We start from the raw sequence: 17,490 nt of genomic DNA, 5'->3' as shown, positions 1-17,490 counted from the left end.
GCACAAGGAGCACGAGGTCAAGCATTCACATTTCTGTCTATCTAGATGCAAATATACAGCTCCGTTGATAATACAGCTTTTCTTTTCCAGAGATATGAAAAGGTTTATTTTTCTCATTTATACAGTGAATGTTTTGAGAGATATAAGGCAACTCCCTTGTCAACATTTCACCTCAGCACTTAAGAAATGCTAAACAGTCAAGTTTACAGTAAAACAGCAGATTAGACGCACATTAAATAGTTTTAGTGAGAATCAATGTTAATACAGCGTGGCTGAGATTAGAACTTGTCAGATGTTATGCAGCTCTATGTTGTTGGGGTTATTTGGCATAATTGAGTGCAAACTTGTCAGCTTCTTTTTTATCTTACAGCAGCCCATTGCATAGCAGGGAAACATGGCTTGCTTGCAACAGGATTTTATTTTCTGCTAACAGTGCAGGCAGTTTTCCTATTTCTTTTTAATGTTAGCCAAAAGAAATCAAATAAACTCTAAAGCTGCTTAGAAGTAAAATACATAAGCTTAGCTTCTCAAAGCTTTTGCTGAGTTATCTTCCAGGGACCAACTCTTCTGTAACTGCTCTTTAGACAGGTTTGTTTGGGTTTTTTTTTAAATTTACTTTCTGAAGAATTTTTCAAAATTTGCAAAATATGACTGAATCAGCACATGGAAATAAAATTCTCAGGTAATGAAGCCAAATACTGTGGCAGACACAGGAAACACCTGCTTGATTTTCCATTTCCTAGCCAGGTCAGATAGACATTTCTCTGTGTGTGTATTTTATTTCTTTCTGCCCCACACGTGTAGGAAGCTGTGGGGGTGACCTCAGGGATCCACCAGGTGTGCAGCTGGGATATGGATGCACACCTGGCAGAGAAATGGTTTCAAAGGCCACTTCAGAGTTACCTCCGAGCCTGGCACACTCCAGCTGGCTTTTGGCACCCTGGGCTGCTGCACCTGAGCCAGATGAACAGTGACACCATGGAGCCCCTGTGCTGATCCACTGGTGATGGCACATCCTACACAATGCTATATCCTTTTCTAGTCTATGTGACAGGTCCAAGAGCAAACACAAAGGGTCACGTAATTAACTGATGTGTGAATCTCACATGCTCAACATTACAAGAGACACCAACTTGAAGCACAAATACACAAACCCTACCATGTCTTCCTCTTCTTTTATATTTCCCATTTATATATGGACACAAATAAACCACTCCATCTGGTTCTTGTGGTTCTAACCAAATTCCATGCTAGAGGAGAAACTCCAGGCTTCAAAAAGCAGCTCAGACCCAGCACCTCCTCTGCTCATGCCAGCAGAGCAGCAGCAGAGCAGAGTGCTGTGACTGGCACTGTTGTAGCAGGGAAGAAAGATGTGTTTTCCCCTGGAAATGCATCACTAAAGCCATTCTAATTTCTGCTGCTGCAGCTTGCTCAAGCCTGGCTTGCTCACACTTTAGAACTCACAGTAGAACATGGGCCACAAGTGGTGGGATTTAGTTCTTCTACGCATCATTTTCCACAAAATACTCTCCTGGCTCAGGCTGATTGGAACTCGGACTCCCCCTTCATTATATCATCGAAACAATTTTTTTTTCTCTTGCACGTCACTTCCTCATCCTCTGTAAGTGGTCTTGTCTCTGTGGGCTTAGCACAATGGTTTTCTCAGAACATGTGATTTACTTGCAGAAAAACTCAGTTGCAGCTCAGCTTTCTCTAACAAATCTTGGACATTTTGTACAGTCAAAGTACTTTGACATTTGTTACATCATTCACAGTCTTGAGGAGGAAGGGAGGAAAAAGAAATCCATGGGTTCTGCAAATCCACTTCATCCATGATAAAGCCATAAATAAATACACTGTCAACGTAGCATGATGAGTAACTGAATATTGTTGTTATTATTATTGCTCTGGGCATTCACAGAGCAAGAGCTATGCAGACACAAATGAAACTGGAAATGTACACTGTGGGTGGGTGCACTCTGCAAACCAAACCAGGACCCCTCACGTGCAGGTGCCTGCCAGACTGTCCTACCCACAGCAGGGACAAAGAGCAGCAGGTGCCACAGAGGGACGTGGAGAGAGGAGAAAGGCCATGTCTACAGTGCTGCACATCAAAGCACATCCATCCCACTGCTGCTTCCTAGGTTATCAATGAGTAGCTCTTTAAGGCAGAAGAGAGACATTCTGTGGATCTTGGTGCTATTGGCTCATTGCACTCACATTGTTTCAGTGGCAGAGGACGAGGTACTTTTCTTCCTGAAGCGAGGTCTGAGAGTCCTAGGCGGTGCCTGCAGAGAAACAAGGCAAAACTTCAGAGGCTTAGCAGGAAACATCTTTTTCTTCCTTACAACACACCCATCTTTGTGAAACCTCTGTGAATAGGATCCCATTCCTCTCATGAAGTAATGCAATCTTCAGTTTGGCCCTGAAGATGAGCAATAAATGGCCAGGTGAGGACTAATCTCTTTAAAAACCCTGTTGTACACCCAGGTGTAATCAACACATTCCCCTCTGGTGCTAGGTTAGAGGTGTGGCTAAGGATTGCTAATAACTCAACAGCTGAAAAAGCCAGGTCAGACTGGTGCCATTTACAGCTGCTCAGGGATCTAGAGATCAAACTGGCGGCAGGGAGCCAGCTCTGGTGTCTCCCAGCCCATCCTGCCCTGTCCAACCCATCCTCAGCTCTTTGGAGGGTACAGTTCATGGCATTACAAAGCTGAAGGGTTTCCCACGATGGAACACACCAGGACTGTAATTCTCATGAGGCAGAACTCCTTAAAATCATACCCTTGCTTGGGAAAGAGGCCAGACAAAATATGTTGAAATTATTTTAGAAACCAGCTATTGGAATTCTGCCTTGTAGTCAGCTGGTGCAGAGCTTTTACAAGGAGCCCTGACTGCCCAGGAGGAGGCAGACTAAGTCCAGGAATTTGGTTTCCTGTGGTTAACCCTGTTCTCCAGACTCTGACAGACATTAGGCCAGCAAACAAATGAAAGAAAAAGCCCTCATCTGGTGTGGGATGGTGTCTCATGAGCTTCACAACAAGAAATGGTTATCAGATGTTGTAACAGGCATGGATTCTCAGTGTGGAGGCAAGTAACACTGCAAGGTGTGGTAGGATCTTCTATTCCATTTACATAAACATCCAAAGCCTTGCTTTCTTAATAGCATTAACCCATATTTACCTGTAAGGGCCTGATAGGACCAAAGCAAGGACTTTTCTGTTTTACAGCACTTTCAAACCCAAAACCATGCCACATTTCTGCATTCCCATGATGCAGCAATGTATAACTATTCACATAGACAAGGGACTGCAGCACAGTGAGGTTTTGTTTAGATTACACCTAAATCTCCATTTTTTTCTAGCTTGACCATAACCCCAAGTAGTTTCTCACAGAGATGGGATTAATCCAACACTTCACCCCATCTTCCAAGCCTGAAATCTTACCCCAGGTCCCTGCAGTGAATCCCCGAGAGCACAGCAGATCTGGATGGGATCTGGAGCAGAGGAGAGGAGCAAAGCTGCTGTGCACTTACAGCAGCAATGGATGCCACACCACACCTGGATCCACAGCTGCTCAGAGGAGCTCTGTGTAAACCAGGAGCCCAGGGACACAGCCAGACAAACAGAGCAGCACCTCCTGCAGCCTGGGAGAAGGCTGCTCTTGGGGAAACCAAGTGGCTCTTGAAGCAAAGCTGCCATTAACTGCACAGCCAAGGCTCTTAAACGGGGCATGAGCAGCTCTGTTCCTTTGGGAGGCCACTGCACAGCTCTGGGAGAGGCTGGAGAGGCTGCACCTTTCCATGGCCAGAACAGAGCAGCCCAGAGTTTGGTGACAGCCCAGCAGAAAGGATTGCAGCTGCTGGCCAAACCACACAGCTCTGCTCCCTCCCACTGAGCCAGGGCAAGGACCTGGCAGGAACAAACTCAGCATCCCACAGGGGGAGATCTCAGCTGTGCCTCCATCCACCCTGCCCACATCTGCAAGGAGTCTTTGCCTACAGCATCTCCCACACAGGTTCTATTTCCTCCATAAGGAAATGTTGCTAAAATGTTGGCAAATCAGAGTGAGATCTGCATTTCCTTTAGTTCTTTTGTTTCCATGGAGCAACTTCAAGTGTATTTAGTGAGTTTAGACCAAAGAGAGGTGTTTGCTCAGTTGAAGATTCCTGTTGAAGTCATAGAAGGAGGAGTCTTGACAGTATGGAAGTACCTCAAGGGGTGGATCCTTCTTTTTGGGCCTTTTGTTCAGGGATGCACAATCATTCTCTTCATCATCTGAGAACACTGAGCCTTTTGTTTCACAGTTTGTCTCAGGTGGCTTCTCATACCTAATGTCCACACTTAATTCACCTATTTAACACAGCCATTTGCAGCCTAAATGTGAAGACAGGGGATGAGGAAATCAGTGATGGTTTGATTCACACAAACATCACTCACTGCAAAACCATGCATCACCCAGGGATTAATAAACAGAAGGGTCACACATCACACTCTAATAATAGCAGCTGTGGGGTTAGAAATCAATAGGCTCTTGTTTACAAAGCCATTATAAAGTCTACTTTGATTATTTTACACAGAATTGAGACTAAATTCACATCTTTTGATGTCTGGGAGGTTGACACTAGAAAAAGATTTGTTTGTTTGTTTGTTTGCTCAGGGATAAATGAAATAACTGATTTCTTGAATTGCTGGTTCCATCCATAGCTCCTGCATCCACTGCTTCCTCTAGAAGACTCCAAATGGGTGTTGAAATCCTCTGGTAAGCACAGAGAGAGCTGCTGGGGATGCAGAAATAGGAAACAGCAGCACTTACAGACTTGAAACTGAGAGTGGTCAAGGCAAGCCTTGTGGCCAAGTGGTCAAGGTCAGGTCAAGACTCAGTCTGAGATCCACTGAAGTTCTCAAAAAGCTTCACCAGGCATTGAGTGGACCCTCATCGAGTGGGTGTGCTGCTGGAAAACCAGTGCAGGGAAAAGTGTCTCTTCTGCCACTCTGGAGTAAATGTGGTGGTGGAGCACTGGCTCTGCTGATGTTCCTGAAGGCAGTTTATGGCCTCATAACTTCAAACCACAAACACTTGGTGGTTCTTACCCTTGCAACTCATGGCACAATCTTTGTGGGACTGGTTGTGCTACACAACACAATCCATCTGCTGCCTAAATACACACAGTAAATTTTTAATGACCAGCCCAAAGCAAGAGGTACAGAAGAGGAAACTCAACATGACCAAGTTTCCTGCTCTCCATGGTTTCTTACCAGCAGGGCTGGAGGTTTCTCTGTTTAATTGAGAAGGCTTTTTTGATTCCAAAACATGGTAGGAGGGGAACTATTTGCTGTCTAGGTGGCACTAATCAGAATTACTGGGTCTCTACTTTGTTGCATGAATATACATAGAAATAATGCTCTGTGCTTCTTGTCTCAGCCTGTGTAAGAGTCTGCTGGACCAAAGACCGAACCCCAAAGCCTGAAACCAAAGAGGATTCTTCAACATCTAATATTTACTAATCCTTTTTGATTCTTAAAGCCCAAAAGAGCTGAATTCTTTGACAGCTCTTCCAGTTGGGTAACAGACAGAGGGGAAATGATTTGGCTACAGCAACACCACAAGTCACGAGCAGGTCACCGGGGCTCTCCCCAGTGCCAGATTAAAGTCAGCAGTAATCCCTCTCAGCCCACAGGATGCAGCTGCTGCTCGAGACAGCAGCCTGTGCACTCCATCCTCTGCCCACTGACCCTGTGCTTCTCCCCCTTTGTCACCATTCACACGGGCAGGCTGGAAAACACCACTGCAGCTTTGCAGGAAGAGCTGGAAGCTGGCTTTTTCCCCAGCTGTACTGAAGATGTTGATAAGCACCTTGCAGAGAGGCCCAGGATAATGCTGAAATGTTTTTGTTCTGTGTAGGACTGTAGAGTGAATATTGCACTGTGGGGAGAATTAAATGTTCTCTAGTACAGGAATGTTATGGGATAAAATAGTAATTTTATCCCTCCTCTTGGGAAATGATCTACCCAGGAGCAGCCTAGCTTAGACCCTCTTGGATGTGGAAGCTGTTCTTTGCTGCCTGCCTAAGCCAAATCAAAATTTAGTCAAGTTTAGCAGAAGTGGCTCAGAACTTCTTTTAATGCCCTCGCTGAGGTTTGCACAGTGAACAACACACCCCAGCCATGTGCCACTGAGAGCAGACAGGGCCTTTCACCAGGGAAAAAGGGCTTGGAATGGGACAGGATGGAGGGGTGTTGGACACCCAGAGCTGGGGTGGTCAGTGACCAGAGTGAGGAAACACTGGCTGAGGGAACAGAACCATGAGAATGTGCCATGCTGCATTCCACAGCCAGCCAGTCCATGGGAAAGGAGCCAGAAGGAGCTGTCAGCCTGACAATGCTGCTGTGAATCCCAGGGGTTTGCAGCACACATTGCTTTCCTCATTGCTGGGCTCTCTCTTAAATCAGATGCTGGGTAAAAAAGATACCCAGTGAGCTCTGCCACCCATGTCACCCCCACAGCAGGATGGGCTCCTGCAGGTTTTCCATTCTCCCCATCAGCCCAAGCATCATATCGTGTCCTGAAGCTGCTTCCATGAAGATCAAGGAGAGCTCAGCCTCCCAGCTGGCACACACTGCTTTGATCCCTGCAGCTTCACTGGAAGTTGGGCTGGTGCCCTTTTCTTCCCTGCTGCACGTCATTGTGAGCGGGACACTGAAAACCACCCAAAATGGGAACCAGCTTGGCTCCAGCCTCACTGAACTGGAAGAAGGAAGATGGGCTCTCCCAGGCTTTTCCACTACTTTTGTGGCCATGGATGAGGAAATATCTGTAATACACACAGCACTTTCCTTTAGACCTGGAACAAGAAGGGAGGAGTCCCTGCCCATCCTGCCTTGGGAAGGACATCTGTATTGTGAGCAAGCCAAGCTCATCTTGATCTGCCAGGCTTTGGGGTGCCAGCCTTTGGCTCTGAAATTGTTCTTTTTGTGAATATGGTGATGATATGATAGAAAACTGATTTTCTGACACCAAGAGAGTGAGTAAAAATGTAAGGCAGGGGTTAATCAGAAGAACAAACACACCTGCGAGGAACTGCTGAGAAAGGAGATGGAGGTTTAAAGTGAATAAAAGGGCTCTGGGACACCAAGGGTTGTTACCAGAGAAGGTAAAGATTGAGGAGTTAAACATTGCCAGGGCTGGAGCGTGCATTTTGAGGACAGCACTTGGCCTTGGGTGACCTCCTGTGTGTTTCTAAGAGGCCTTTTTATGATCTGAGGCTGTGGGGTCACGATCAGATGTCCCCAAAGCAGCCGAGTCAGCAGAGTGTGCTGCTCCAGGGAACAGCCAACAACCCCAGGGGCTGTCCCAGCCAGGAGGTGGCTGTGTAAAAACATGGGTCAGACACCAGACCTTGCCCTGGCTCTGTTTGGGACACTCTCACTGCCCATCCCAGCGTGGGATGTGTTTTAGGGGTCTCCACCTGTTACATTTAAGGCTCCACAGCTTTGTGTGGAGGGGCTGAATTGCTGCAGAAGTGGGAAATGGGCTGGAGTTCCAGGACTAAAGCTGCTGCTGCCTCTTGCAAACACCTTTTGTGCACAGACCAGATTACACTCCTCTCTCCACGAAAGCAAGACAGAATCTGACTGTAAACAGTGTAAGGAAACAGATTATTCCAGTAAATTCCCTTAATTCCAGTTCCTATCATTCATCATAATTCCTTCCAAGGGAACTGATACAACCAACACGTGGGGAGGGAAGCCCTGAAAATGGGCACATTGCAAGTTAAAGCAGACATTGGAGTGCTCTGCAGAGTTGGGATCTGAGCTGTTAATGCACCTCAGGAACAACCCAGCATGGAGCAGGAAATGTGGGGCCAGATCATTGCAATCTTTGATCTCTATGATTCAACAAGGCTGAGAAATTTCACTTGCAGAACTCTTCCTACAGCACTGTCTGGGATTCAGCAGTGTGCTGGTTCAGCAATCACTTTGGTTCAGACTCTGGTCCATGCTGCCATGTAAATCTGTACCCAAATCCTTTGGATTTTCCTGAGTACAACAGAAGTCAGGACCTGGCCCAAGTGAACAAATGACTTTGACCTAGATCCTCTGAAAAATCTGGACACTTAAGTACAGTAACAGTGAGACTCAGGCAACTTTGACATTGGACTCTCCTAATTTTGCCAGGCACAATAATTCTGTCTCCCATCACTTGAATTCCTCAGGAGCAATGGGGAAAACCACAGTCACAGACTACACAAACCAAAGTGATGTATTGTATTAATGTAATGGAAGGTAAAGTCACTCCAAAGTTAAGCCTTTCCAGGGCATCATTCATACAAAGAGGTTTGCACAGCACTGAATGAGCACGGGAGAACAGATATTTATTCTACGATGGCCATCAGCTTCTTTCCCCTGCAACAAAGATAAATTCACCATCATTCCCAAAAGACATTGACCCAAGTCCTGTCCTCCCCCAGCAGTTTTCAGTGCCAAACCAAGGAGTTAGGAGCAGCCAAACTACAGCAGCACACACTGCCCAGGAGCCACCAAACAGAGGCAGAGATCCTTTCCAAAGCTGGAGTCAAATGCAACCAAAGCAAACAAACCTAATTACATCAACAAAATCATCCGTTAATGAAAACACATCCCACAAATGAGTTGTTAAGTGCTAGTCTATTCCAAACACCTCAGAGGAAAATTCATGCAATCCGTAACACTTACATCAGAGTCCCATAATATTTACATAGAGAAAAAGAAAGAATAAACTGTTAGGAGAAAACATTTGGGTGCAGAGGGGGAAGGAACATTGTTTCAGAACACAGAAATATTCATCTTTGCTTTTATCAGCTCTGTCATTCAGCTGAAGTTTATTAAACAATAATCAATGTTTTCACTTTCTGCTGGTACAATGCAAATGTACTTCAAAACTACTGATTTTCTGTGAGGTTTTTTTCTTCCCTGAAGTAACCAAAATACATCTGAAACTATTTTTAAATCTCAAAAAGAAAATCACAAATTGCTATTCAGATATACCAGTGCAAAGTGATGCAAACCAGCCCTATAAAAATTTGCTTCAGTATTTAGTAAAGGGAAATTTTAAGGAACAAAATGCCTAGAGCAACAGAAAATTGCTGTTTGTTCTTTAAGTTCAGTAAGGTTAAAAAAAATTCCTCAGAATAAGAGCTGGAAGCAAAACTGGCTAAGAACCAAAATAAAACCACCTACACCATTTAATTGAATTAGTTCAGAGATGTACAATCAGCCCCCTTGACATAAAGTCAATTAGTGTTTTTAAAGCACTTTCCACTGTAATAACTCATAATAACTCCTGAGCACACCACAGGGGAGGGGTTGGATCAGCCAACAGAGCAGTGAGGTGATTCATTTAAAGCACAATTAAGTGGGTGTCCCATCGGGGTCCTGGGGAGCTGCACTGCTGGCTGGGTGTGATCTGCCGCCTTGAGGAGCACACCCAAACAGAGCCATTCATCACAAATGTCCCTGCACATTTCTCACACTGCCTAAGGCTCCTGATCACCAGTTCAGTATTAAATGCCCCCTCAAATACTTGCAGTCCCAACAATTCTCCTGATGTACAGCTGGTTCTTCAATTCATGAGAGACATATTTATTCTCTGCAAGAATTAAAATGGTTTCTCCCTCTCAACCATGCCCCAGGTCTTTGCAACAGCACCTAAGAGACATTAGTTGAGAGAACAACACCAAACGTATTTTGTTACTTTTTAAATGCTGGTCCCAAGCAGGATTGTTTAATATTGAGCAGCCTTTAAGCATTTGCCAGGCACTGCCAAAAGACAAACAGAGATCCCTGGAGATTTTCACTCTGTCCTCTCTGCAAGGGAAAAGGAGCTCTTACATAATTACACCATTGCCCCTGAATGCTGCAGCCTGACTTTCCACAGAACACAAAGGAGAGAAATCAGAAACTTGGGTTCAAACCTGGAGGGGGTTCCACCAGCAAAGGCCTGGCCAGGAACAAAAGCAAGAGGAGCTGGCACAGGAGCTGTCAAAGAGATGAGCTGGAGTACATCTGTCAAACAGGCTTGAGGTTCAGCGAGGCTGCCCAGAGCAGGGAGGATGAAGGTCCTGAATTGCACCAATGCTTTGCCATGTGCAGCCTGTGAGGCCACTGGGAGTGATCCAAACGGGCAGCAAAGGGCTCTGCTGTGCAGCCAACAGCTTCAGCACAGAGAATCTCATCAGTGCTGACAGGGACAGCCCTGCTCCAGAGCAGAGGAGCCCATCAGCTCCCTGGGCTGCTGTTCACAGGGGGCCCAGGACGAGGGGAGAGATGAGAATCTTGACTCCATGTTTCAGAAGGCTGATTTATTATTTTATGATATATATTATATTAAAAGAAAATGATATATTAAAACTATACTATAAGAATAGAAGAAAGGATTTCACCAGAAGGCTAGCAAGGAATAGAAAGGAATGATAACAAAATTTTGTGACTGACCAGAGAGTCCGAGCCAGCTGACTGTCATTGGCCATTAATTAGAAACAACCACATGAGACCAATCCCAGATGCACCTGTTGCATCCCGCAGCAGCAGATAACCATTGTTTACATTTTGTTCCTGAGGCCTCTCAGCTTCTCAGGAGAAAAAATCCTAAGGAAAGGATTTTTCATTAAATATATGTCTGTGACAACGCCCAGCCCAGCACCACTGCCAAGAGGGACAGAGCTGCTCCAGAGCAGAGGAAGCCACCAGCAGCCAGCCCAGCATCACTGACAGGGACAGCTCCAGCCCAGGGGCTCAGGCTGTGCCTCAGGCTCTGCAGAAAGGCACACCCCATGGCGCCTGCAAGGAGTCATCCTCCTGGGTATCATCTAGGGAGCAGAATGCCTGGACTTTTGCTCCACCAGCCTGTGCTCTCCTAAGAGCTGAGGAGGTTTCTGTGAGACAGAGAGTGAAATAATAGAGTTTTACCTACAGGTTTCACCACAAGAGTGAAATAATAGAGTTTTACCTATTTACAATAATAGGGTTTCACCTGCAAGAGCATTAATGCAACTGCTCCTGCTGAAAAAGACTGCACCAAGGCTCTAAAGCAGCTTTTAATATCCCTGCTTGAGGAAAGACTTGACTATCTGCCCATTTAGATGATAAACTCTTTGGAAATGAGAGCTGTTAATGATGGGACTCTGAAATTGGCTGCACTAAAGTTTGCACCAAGAGAAGATGAGTGCCAATAGCTCAAGGCAACTTAGCCCTAGCTAAACAAAATTAGATTCTTTCCTCCCCCAGCTTTTTGTGGCACTGAAAAATGTTCACATGACGTAGTCAGCTCTCCAAAGCTACCAAAGATGCACTCACAAAGGAGCATTTTAATGGCAGGCCCCTGTCTGAGAGTGCATTAATGCATCTATTGCCTTGGAGACAGAGAAAGGGCAGCCTGTGCAGACAGAATGAACCCTCTGTGACACAGAGCCTTGGCACATCCCTATTGACATGGTCTGAGGGACTGGATTATGCTGGAGAGGGGGCAGGAATAGTAAAACAAGCCAGTGTGAAAGACAGGGGATGCAATTTCAACAAGATCCAAATTACTTTGGGTCCAATTCATAAACACATTGGACTGATTGCTGCTTTAGCATCATTAAAAGACTTTCCTAAGATTACCTCATGACTTTTAAGCCCATAAGGATTCAGTGACTCTTTTTATAAATAACACTTTGAAGTCAAATCCATAAAATAGGTTTAGGCTAAAATTAGAAGAGTTCTAATAAAATGCCCTGTGAACACAAGTGTTGTTTCAACAGATACCACCTTAAACATCTTTCCTTGTCCTGCACAATGGCACACACCCAGAAAAGGAGGGGTGACAAATCAAATACGAGGGAGGGTTTGCCACCCAGGCAGGGTGCAAGGAGGCTGTGCCAGGCTGGAACCATCAGGCTCCAAGCCCCAGCACTGCACAGGGCTCTGGGAAGGCACAGGCTGCAGCACTGTGATCCTTTAGTCCTTCTGCTGCAGTCTCCAGGCTGATTAGTGGGCAAAATACACAAAAAGCACATGAGATGAGAAGAAAAGGAGCTACAAAGGTTTTTTTGCTTCCACCAACATGAGACACTGCCAGTCTGCATTTCTTTTTTTCTCCCCAGACAAGCTGCTTGGCAGTCCCATCCTCTGGCATGCCCAAATTGGAGTTCTCCCACTCCTTTCATCTGCCACTGGGGAAAAAATGCAGAAGTGACATGTCTGGGCTCTTAGCAACCCAGCTAAGTGGCACAGCACTGAAAAGACCACCAGCAGCTAAACCATTCACTGCTCTCCACATTTGTAAACACAATAAATGCTGGGGACACTGGGGACATTTTTCAAAAGTGCTTCTGCCAGAGACTGAATCAGGGACAGCCAGTTCAAGCCTTACCAGGGTCTGCTGCTGGGATTTGCTACATACCCTGCTCACCCCAAACACAAATGTTCTCTCCAGCAACGGAGAAACATGTGCCAATCCTTAGGGAACACAGCAAAACAGGGCTGGGGCTGGGGAGGTTTTGCTCTTGCTGCATTCCCAGTGGATTTACACCAGCACTGGGGGCAGAGGAGTGACACTGCCCAGCAAGGACGTGGCCCATCCTCTAGAAGAGAAAGGAATGAAGTTTTTCTGCAGAGGAACAATCCCCATCCGTGGTAGCACAGGTCAGTACGGTGAGAAGCACTGAGACTCTTGCCACGAGCACACACACACAGAGCTCCCAAAGCCACTCACAGCCTGGCTTTGCCCCCCTGGCGTTAGGAAACAAGAGCATCAGGAGCAAGCCAGGCTGGGGAAGCAGCCATGCCCCACAGGGATGCATGGATGGACACCAGGAGATCCAGCACTCACCTCGGAGGAGCCGGCACACCGAGCAGCACGTGCACACTGCAAGAGGAGCTGGGAGTTAGGGACTCGTCGTGAAGCCTCTCACTCTTAGAGAACACCTGGCACCACTCTGAAGGGCACCTCAAGGCCCTGGTGTGCACAGGGAGGTGACAGCATGGAGCACAGACTCAGGAATGTGCCTCACCCCGGGCTGTGTCCATGTGGGTGCTAAGGATGGGGTTAGGTTCAGCTCCCTGGTGCTGCTCTCAGATCACTCAACAGAGGTAACTCCTGTCTGGAGGGACCTGGGAGTGTGGACAAGCCATGGGAGCATGGATGCACAACCCAGTGCACAAGGCTGTATGGTAACAAACACAGGGTGCAACCCTGGGATTTGTAAGGCTGTGTGCCTGGATTCTTCCAGCAGATTTAGAGTTTAGGAAGTTCAGGGTTGTGTGGGTGGATTTCTTTAGAGGATGTGTGAGTGGTTGCAACAGCCTTCTTGTAGACTTCTAGAAATCTTGTAGACTGTAGACTTCTACAAGAATTCTAGAATCTACAAGAAGGCTGTTGCAACCACTCACACAGCCTCTAAAGAAATCCACCCAACACATCCCTGAACTTCCTAAAGCAGGAGAGTCCTACCGGAATTAATATCCTGATGGAATTGCCATAAGAATGAAAGCAGCCAAGGGGATTGCAGTGCACCACTCAGTGAAGGCAGGTGATTCACAACTGTTCATGAACATGTGTGGAGGTTACAGCTTCATCTTGAGCACAGTTTGTGTTCCAGGAAACAGTCTATATTTCCAGTTTGAGCCTTTTAATTTAATGCTCACAGTGGCATCAATGACTTCACAATAAAGAAGAAAAGGGTTTGAGCTCTGTGTGATTTTTTCAGTTAGGATTATCCTGCACTGGAGACACTGGAAGTTCTTCTATAGTTTCACAGACATTTCAAAGCAGCACCACTGAGAGCAGATGTCTCAGTGTCCCTTGCACTCTGCCTCCACCTCCTCATCCCATTGCTGCTGTCTGTGCTGCTGCTCTCCACTGGCTTGAGGATCTCACCCAGGCCAACAGCAACCTGGAAGCAAGGGATAGCATTTCACTTGAAGCAATTCCTTGATGGGGTCAGCCTGTAAAAATAGGATTTAAATGTATCCAAAGGAAAAGAGATGGGCCAGAGTCAAGCAGCTGGGTTACAGCTTTTAGTGGGAGTGCTGCCTCACATTGGCTGGATGCTGCTGTGAAACTATGGCCTTCCTCAAGAAATCTGCTGAGGCTCAGCCTCTGATCTCACACAGAAGGAAGCTGATCACAGTTTTATGCCAGTTTATTCTCTGGGAGTTCAGACAACATATATCTGGGTTGTTCTCATACATCTTTCTGGTTGATGGGCACTGAACACCCAAACACATCCTGACTGCTGATGTTCCCCCACCTTTGCTCTGTACTGCAAAGCTTTTGGTCCTTCAGCACAACCAGCATTGATTCTCACCTGCTCTGAGGAATGGAGAGTATCAGAAAGCACACTGTCCATTCCTGCTTTGAAATCATTCCAGATAAGAATGATCTTAGCCTGGGACAAGCTTAAGCAGAAAGAACTCTGGGTTTGGGCAATACAGAGAGTGTTTGTGATCCTCTGCCCCAGGCAGCATCAGCTCTGCACACTGACTGTCCTCTGATGCCACACAAATTAAGGTAGTGCTATAAGGTTAACAAGTGCAAAAGCTCCTGTTAATAAAGACAGGTCTGTATGTGGATTGTTACTGGACATTTGCCAGAACAACAGGATTCCCTTGAAAAATATTTGGAAATATTGTTCTGGAATGTACAGTTTTCCACAACAATGCACAGCCACATGACATTTACAGTGGCCAAAGGAAAGAGGCAGCTCTGCCTGTGAAAGGGCACAGGTTGGAGCAGGCACTGAGTCAAATGTCACAGTGCATCATCTGGGTGCCAGGACAATAAACTGAGAAATGCTGAACCAAGAGGGAAGTGAAACATCAGATGCAGAGGTGGTGGGCCTGCTGTGTGGAAGAAGGGGCTCGCTGTGTGCCCTTGGTGCCCATCTAAGGAAGGTGGGCACGTTTCCCTGGAGCTGTTTGTGGGCCAGCAGCCCAAATCAAATCATGGCAAGAGCAGATGGCCTCTCCGTGCCATCTGGGTGTGAGGAGGAGGAGCAGGGTCTGTTTGGGATGAGCCCACTGTGTGCAGAGCTGTCCCACTCCTGCAGAAGGACCATGCTCACAGCACAGCTGCACAATTGACTGAAAGGCAGCAAAGGCAGAAAAAGGTAAAGCTGTCTCAAGGCAGCTCTTGCTTATTCTGTTTCTTGGCCTCCTAAGAAGCTCCTCAGCAGGCAAAAAAAAAAAAAAAATCCTTTGCTGTATCTGCATGAGGCTGTTACAAAATGGCAAACTCTTCACACAGCACTTTGTGTCAAGAGGGGATTCAAAGAATCACAAATCCATCTAAGCAGCACCATTCAATTACAAAAATAACAACAGTGGAAACAAAACAGGCTGAGTGAGTTTGGGCAGCCTGGTCCTGCAGCCAGCTTTTGGCCACAGCCAGAGCCCACTGGTGTCAGGAGAGCCTTTTCTCGTGCTTCAGTGGGCTTGGAATCATGGCCAAGGGTTGTGAAACCAGAACCTGAACCACTGCTGGTGCTCACAGGGGGCTGGGGGGTTTAATAACAACAAAACTGAATTTTAGCATTCCCTTCTGCGCAGGAAAGACAACAGACCTCTCCCCTATGCCCTTGTCTTTCCAAAACCCTTTATTTCAGATGTCACATCTGCTCTTAAACACCACAGTGACACAGGAGGGTTGGCAGCAGCAGCACCAAGCTCCAGCCCAGGTCTGGCTGTGTCCCAGCTCAGGGCATGGGAGCCACACAAACACCCTGAGCTCATCCCTGAGAGCCCTCAGCACCCCATGCCAGGCCCTGTGTGATGGCAGGGCTTTAGCTTTCATTGGCTAATTGAGTTAACATGCATTTTTATCTTCAGACATCATTGTTCCAGCTACACCTTAATTGTAACCATGCGAGTTTCAGAGCTCTCATCAAAGAGGGATGGTGCTTTGGGTGTGTGTTTCTTTCCTGAGTGCCTAATCTAAAACTCTATAACAGCAAGGCTGTTACCCCTCAGAAACTGAGCTCTGCTGTGTTGTCAGTCAGAGAAATCACACCGGGTGAGAACCTGGCTCTGTGTTTTCACTGTGAGCATAACCCTAAAGTCCAGCCCTCAGCTAATCCCCTTAATTAGTGTGGTCACAAAGAGATCAAGGAGCAGGCACAATTCTAGCTGGCAGCAGTCAAGGACAATCAACATAAACCTCCTTTGAATTATATAAAACTTTAGGTTTTGTTTTGGGAATCATTATCTTCCTATTTTAAGGCTTCTCTTAGAACACCAGAAATGAAGCATTTACAGAAGGAAAGGGTAAGCTGTTTCCTTTTTTGTTGGTTCTTTTCTTAATGTTGCTAATATAGTTTGTGGATTTGCAGTGGGACTAGGATGGAAGGAAAAAAGAGAGGGGAATACCTCCAAAAAGCAGAAAAAAATCAAAACAAAAATATCTTCTTAAAGTCTTCTTTGGGTGACAGACTGCTGATGAAAATAGAAGTACAATGCAGGTTCTGTAATTCACAAGAAAAATTGCCTATTTAAAATGAACACCCTCATGCCAAACATAGTCTGGGTCATTTTTAATGACTCCATCTGATGTCACATTGACTATGCCCCGCTATTTCTAAAGCAGGTAAAAAACCAGAGGAGTTCAATGTTTCTGTGAGGCACTGGGGACACCTGACAGGGACATTGATGCCACCTGAGGGCTTTGAGACAGGAGACAGGGCTGTGTGCCTGCTGCTCTGCAGTGGCTGCCCATGCCCATTCTCACACATGCACGCATTTCATGTGTATATAGCACAATAATGGGCAGAGGCAAATTCTGTCTGCCCCTTGCTGATGTCCAGCTCTCCAATTAAATAAATATGAAAGGTGGGGTGATGGAACTGCCCAGAGCAGTGTCATCTCAGCAGAACATGGCCCCGAGGATGGCACAGTGTGGTTGGCACATCACAGCCTCACACACACACACAGGACAGCTGGCTCTGATCAGTTCTCCCCTCCAGAACTGGATCTTTCCCTTCCTGTGATCAAAAGTGAGAGCAAAGCTCGCAGCTGGAGTCTCCCACCACCTGCAAGGGGAGTCTGTTTGTATTCCCTGCAGGTGGAGAATGAGGCACCTCAATGAGATGGGACAAATAGAGGTCTTGGAAGATTTTGCAAATTTGTGCAGTTTCCATTTAAAAAAAAAAAAAATTAAACTCAAAATACCAAATTACTTGAATCCAAAATTTGTGATAACACTTAGTCTGAGTTCAAACCCTTTATGAACAATTTTTCAGAGATTCATTCTGAGAGATCCTTGTGCACTATGGACACAAAACCAGACCAAAATAAAAATCTCTTGTGTCTCGAGACAGGGGTTTGTGGCCAGGTGAGCTGACTTCACTGTCTCAAGAGTAAAACTACAAAGGCTGCTCTACTCAAGGTGGAACTAAGATAAGTAAATTATGGTTTATTTGTGTCATTATTTATTTTTGTCTACATATGTGACTTTTTAAAGACTTTTATATTCTGT

The 17,490-nt window shown here is 46.1% G+C and overlaps 1 protein-coding gene across 1 annotated transcript in view; it reads right to left on the bottom strand.

Moving 5' to 3' along the window:
* REEP1 (receptor accessory protein 1) overlaps positions 1–17,490 on the bottom strand; it is a 65,868-nt gene that overhangs the window by 315 nt on the left and 48,063 nt on the right. Inside the window, exons 8-10 of the mRNA XM_058803314.1 lie at positions 12,853–12,888; positions 4,216–4,355; positions 1–2,288 (exon numbers count right to left, since the gene is read on the bottom strand). The exon at positions 1–2,288 is cut by the window's left edge and continues 315 nt beyond it. Coding sequence (XP_058659297.1) covers positions 2,217–2,288; positions 4,216–4,355; positions 12,853–12,888 — 248 coding nt within the window. The 3' untranslated portion in view covers positions 1–2,216. The remainder of the gene's footprint in view (positions 2,289–4,215; positions 4,356–12,852; positions 12,889–17,490) is intronic.

This window comes from Ammospiza caudacuta, chromosome 4, assembly GCF_027887145.1.
Source record: "Ammospiza caudacuta isolate bAmmCau1 chromosome 4, bAmmCau1.pri, whole genome shotgun sequence".
NCBI classification, from domain to species: Eukaryota; Metazoa; Chordata; class Aves; order Passeriformes; family Passerellidae; genus Ammospiza; species Ammospiza caudacuta.
The sequence above is the reverse complement of the archived record's forward strand: the minus strand, read 5'-3'. Positions and strand labels throughout refer to the sequence as shown.